The sequence below is a fragment of the Notothenia coriiceps genome, unplaced genomic scaffold (genome assembly GCF_000735185.1).
Source record: "Notothenia coriiceps isolate Sejong01 unplaced genomic scaffold, NC01 NC01_scaffold00009245, whole genome shotgun sequence".
NCBI lineage: Eukaryota > Metazoa > Chordata > Actinopteri > Perciformes > Nototheniidae > Notothenia > Notothenia coriiceps.
Genome location: NW_011341946.1, coordinates 799,192 through 803,271, shown reverse-complemented (window position 1 = coordinate 803,271; position 4,080 = coordinate 799,192). Strand labels below are relative to the sequence as shown.

General features: G+C 36.7%; 2 protein-coding genes across 2 annotated transcripts in view; one reads left to right on the top strand and one right to left on the bottom strand.

Moving 5' to 3' along the window:
• The window catches only part of LOC104945183 (solute carrier family 2, facilitated glucose transporter member 1), a 653,665-nt gene that overhangs the window by 71,581 nt on the left and 578,004 nt on the right, over positions 1-4,080 (top strand). The gene's annotated exons all lie outside the window — the stretch shown is intronic.
• Positions 1-4,080, bottom strand: part of ubr4 (ubiquitin protein ligase E3 component n-recognin 4) — a 64,827-nt gene that overhangs the window by 46,540 nt on the left and 14,207 nt on the right. Inside the window, 3 exon segments of the mRNA XM_010770817.1 lie at positions 2,699-2,821; positions 3,079-3,203; positions 3,353-3,480. Coding sequence (XP_010769119.1) covers positions 2,699-2,821; positions 3,079-3,203; positions 3,353-3,480 — 376 coding nt within the window.

Genomic DNA, 4,080 nt, shown 5'->3' with positions numbered 1-4,080 from the left:
AAAATTTCATGTTATTTACCTAACAACAGTTACTTATTAGCGTAAATTATTGCGTTAAATGGGTTAATAACTAGGGTTTATTTAGCTCTAATACTAAAAACGGTGATTAGCTCGTCGGGATTAATCACCAGTTTTTTCTGTAAGTAAACTACCTGGATAAAGGAATGACGTCGTAATAGTCTTGAGTCGACGAACCTCGGACCACGGAAGATTTGTCGGGATGGACTAAGAATTGGACTCGGGGTGCGGGACCGTTCTACCCCAATTTCCCTTTCTCTTCCTTGGGGGACCGCGGGACGCGCAGGACAAACTATAACGGCGATGCGTGTTCCTCCCGCGCCCTAGCCGGATTGAACCCGACCGTTTCCCATTAAATTTTCTTTAATTTATTCAATTTTTTTTTTTTACAATAATATTACAAACACCACAGGCCACCGAAGTAGAAAACTAGCAGTAGTCAATTCGTAGTGTAGAAAAATTTTATTGACTTCACTATCACCAATGACGTCTGTAAAGACCTTTTACATAAAAACCAAATTAATGAATATAGTTTTTTTATTTATTTACGACGAAATTTCACGCTACACACCTAAGTTACTAAACAAGGAAAAGAAAAACTAACCAAAAGTTATCTGTGGTTCCGAAACCACACAACAGACAACAGGACCGTGTTGGTACGGTAGTTTGAAAACTGATAGTGAAAAGTCCAGAGGTTCAACTCCGAGACGTGGCCCATTCAACCTATCTTGTTTTATTTTTACAAACAGACAATACTAAATACTCAAAAAACTCGTGGTAATTACGGGTACAAACTACAATTGTTTTCATTTTTATTTTGTCCAAACGTTAAGACAGTTTGAAGGGTAATAAATAATGAGGAAGTTTACATAATTTTCCTTGAGAAGTTTCCTTTCCGTTCTTGTTTTTATAATAATACGATTTTTTATTCGAATCATGCCAACAGATCAATATAAAAATTTTAATACAAAATTTTATTATTAATTTTTCTTCTAGATTCGTACTTTATTGTTATATTTTTTTTGTCCTATGTTTTCATGTGCAGGATACAGAACTTTGGACTCACAAACGTCGTCACTCAGACCCGCTCACTGCTGGGTGAGCCTTGAAAAGATTGTAGTACCGAGTCTACGTAGAAGGTAGGGTCTCCCCAGGTCTCCGAAGTAGCTGAGACACCGGGGACGTGGTTATGATGAAAGATAGTGAAGAGAGTTGAAGGATGTTTTTCCCATAAATGCATGAACAATTAAACGGTGTTCACCAAACAATGAAGTAGAAAAGTCACGTTCACATTATGTCCCTATTTGGGAAACCTTGTAAGACAGTAAACTTCTCACCACGTTGTCTTTATGTGTCTGTGTTTTAGTCTATAGCAATACGCTTTATACCCTTATCTGTGGTAGTGTACTATATACAAACGGTTCAGGACAAAGACAGGACAGGAACGTCAACACACTTATGTTAGACTAAACTTTGAATTAAACTTCCTAGTCTTGTAATAATTTGAACTTTTCTAACTGTTGAATTATACGTTCAGGGTAATCAACTGAAAAACCAATACAAAATAAAATAAATTATACATTCATATCCACATTTAAATAAATAATATCAAAAATAATAAATACAAATAAACAAGATCAACAAACATGTTGCAGTGCACTGTCACAACCTGAAAACTCGTTGACATATAGCCAACATTTTGGTAAAACATATTCAACATATTCCACTCAGTTAAACATTAAAGGCTGGTCCACCGTCATGGTCCAGAAGTAACTGGAAATAAATGTTGAACTACAATTTAAGACCAAATAAAAATGTTTTGCCACCATGGCAAATGCTGGTAGGGCTGCTCATGTCATCTCTTAAAGATTTTTTGCTAGAAACTAAGGCTGCTCGATTATGGCAAAAATCATAATCTGGATTATTTGGGTCAATAATTGATATCACGATTATTAAAAACGATTATCCATTTACTTTGAAAACATCAATTTATTGGATAAAAACAATTTGAACAGTATGTTTTTAACAGTTTATTACCCTAAACTTTAAGTATAACTCAACTGAAAAACCAATAAAAAAAAATAATAATAAGTAAATAAGTAAAAAAAGAATAATAATTAATAATAAAAAAAGAATCGTTATATTTCGATTACATTGTTTTCGTAATCGTTGCAAGCCACAATCGCGATTAAAATACGATTAATTGAGCAGCCCTACTTTAACTTCACAAACAGTAAAGTTAATCAAAAAGGAACTGAACTTGTTTTTCTTTCACAATACTATCATTCTAGTCCTAGCACTCACCTCTCCTCCAGCTCTGCGGGAGTTACTGATGGCTTGTCCAATCATTTCGTAGATCTCCAGCTGTTGCCAACACAAATGTTGTACTTGTTAGCATTTTAAATGTTCTTACGGTGTGTTTAAGGTGCCAAGGCACTAATAATAACATATTACTAAAAAGGAGAAATGTAATGGCAATATATGAGACAATAACTTCAACATAAAACCATTCAGAATGCAACTCCCTGCCCCAACAATTTGTTCATCATTTGAAATAAACCTGTAACTCACTGAGTCTTGCGAGTCGAAAACAGAAGTTACTGAATAAAGTTTCAACGAAGCACCAGATTATTTCCTATTTGAGCATACTTTGAGAATGTTTTATTCATAATACTCACACATTTCTGGACAATTGTGGCTGCGTCATTTTCATAGTCTTCCTCTTTAGTCCCAGTGGAGGCTGAGCGCAGCTGCAAGCCGCTGCCTACCTGCAGAATGGCCATGCAGGTGGCAACACTCGTACCTAAAAGGGTTAAAAAATAAACATTTATTTTGACTTGTACAAATTTAATTCAATAATTTAACAAAATGTATAAATAAGGGAGGTACATTCAAGCAACCCAGCATAGTACTACACTGCTTTATGGTTTCATTTTTTGTAAAGGAAGCGGCTATTTCTGTCCCATCTATAATTCTTCCATTTTTGCTGAAGTTTAAAACTTTTTCAATTACTGGACACAACAGTATACTTCATTTTGTCCAACAGAGTTTTTCACCTACCAGCATAGAGACAGCTCAAAGCCAGCACGGTCATATCCAGTAATCTCCCCGGTGTCAAGGGCTCCAGTACAGGCAGGGACAGTGTGTCCAAAGCCATGGTTACGTCTATCACCAGTGAATGGAAACTGGGTTTGGGGTTAAAGCATTAAAAGTTTATTGAACAGTAGAGAACATTAGTTACCAAATACACATGCAGAAACGTACACAGCTGATATTGACCCTTATAAACAAATCATAATATAAGAATGAAAATTGTATATAATAAATCAATTACCCATTGCGGACAGCAGTGGCATCGGCCACTGTGGCCGGCATGATAAAGAAAGAGTTGGCTGATACAGCATCCTGGAAACGGTTGATGTAGCGCAGAAAGTAGGGCAGGTTGAGGCACACACGTAGCAACTTCTCAGACCCACCTGGGAATATATTAAAAAAAACACTGTTAACTCTGGTAAGAAAAAAGGGGTGGACAGTCATTTTGCATGTGAAAAGGTTGAGGGGAAAATGCCCCAAGATTCTACTTAATAATACTAAAATACTTAAAGGTGGGGTAGGTAAGTTTGAGAAACCGGCTCGAGATACACTTTGTTATATTCCAGGGAATGCTCTTAGCATCCCGATAGCAATGAATATCAGTGTTTCCCCTACCATTGTCTTGGCGGGGCGCTGCGCCCTGCCAACGGAGCCCCGCGCCCTGCCTGAAATTCAAGGTGTTTTTATTTTGTTTTTTATTTAAAGAAAATATATATATATATATAGCACCAAATTTCAACTGAAGTAATCTATCTACAGTCACTTTTCACATTGAACATGTGCTCTTTTATTAAATAAACTAAACGCCATGTTATTTATCCAATGTGTTCATGTTTCAGTGTCCACTGCTTTGCGTATTCACATTCTCCCTCCGCTCTGTTTCTGAAGGGCGGGGCTCACACACACACACACGAATGCACACACTCACGCTCACAATCAGAGACAAGAGTGGAGGAAAGGAGGAGAACA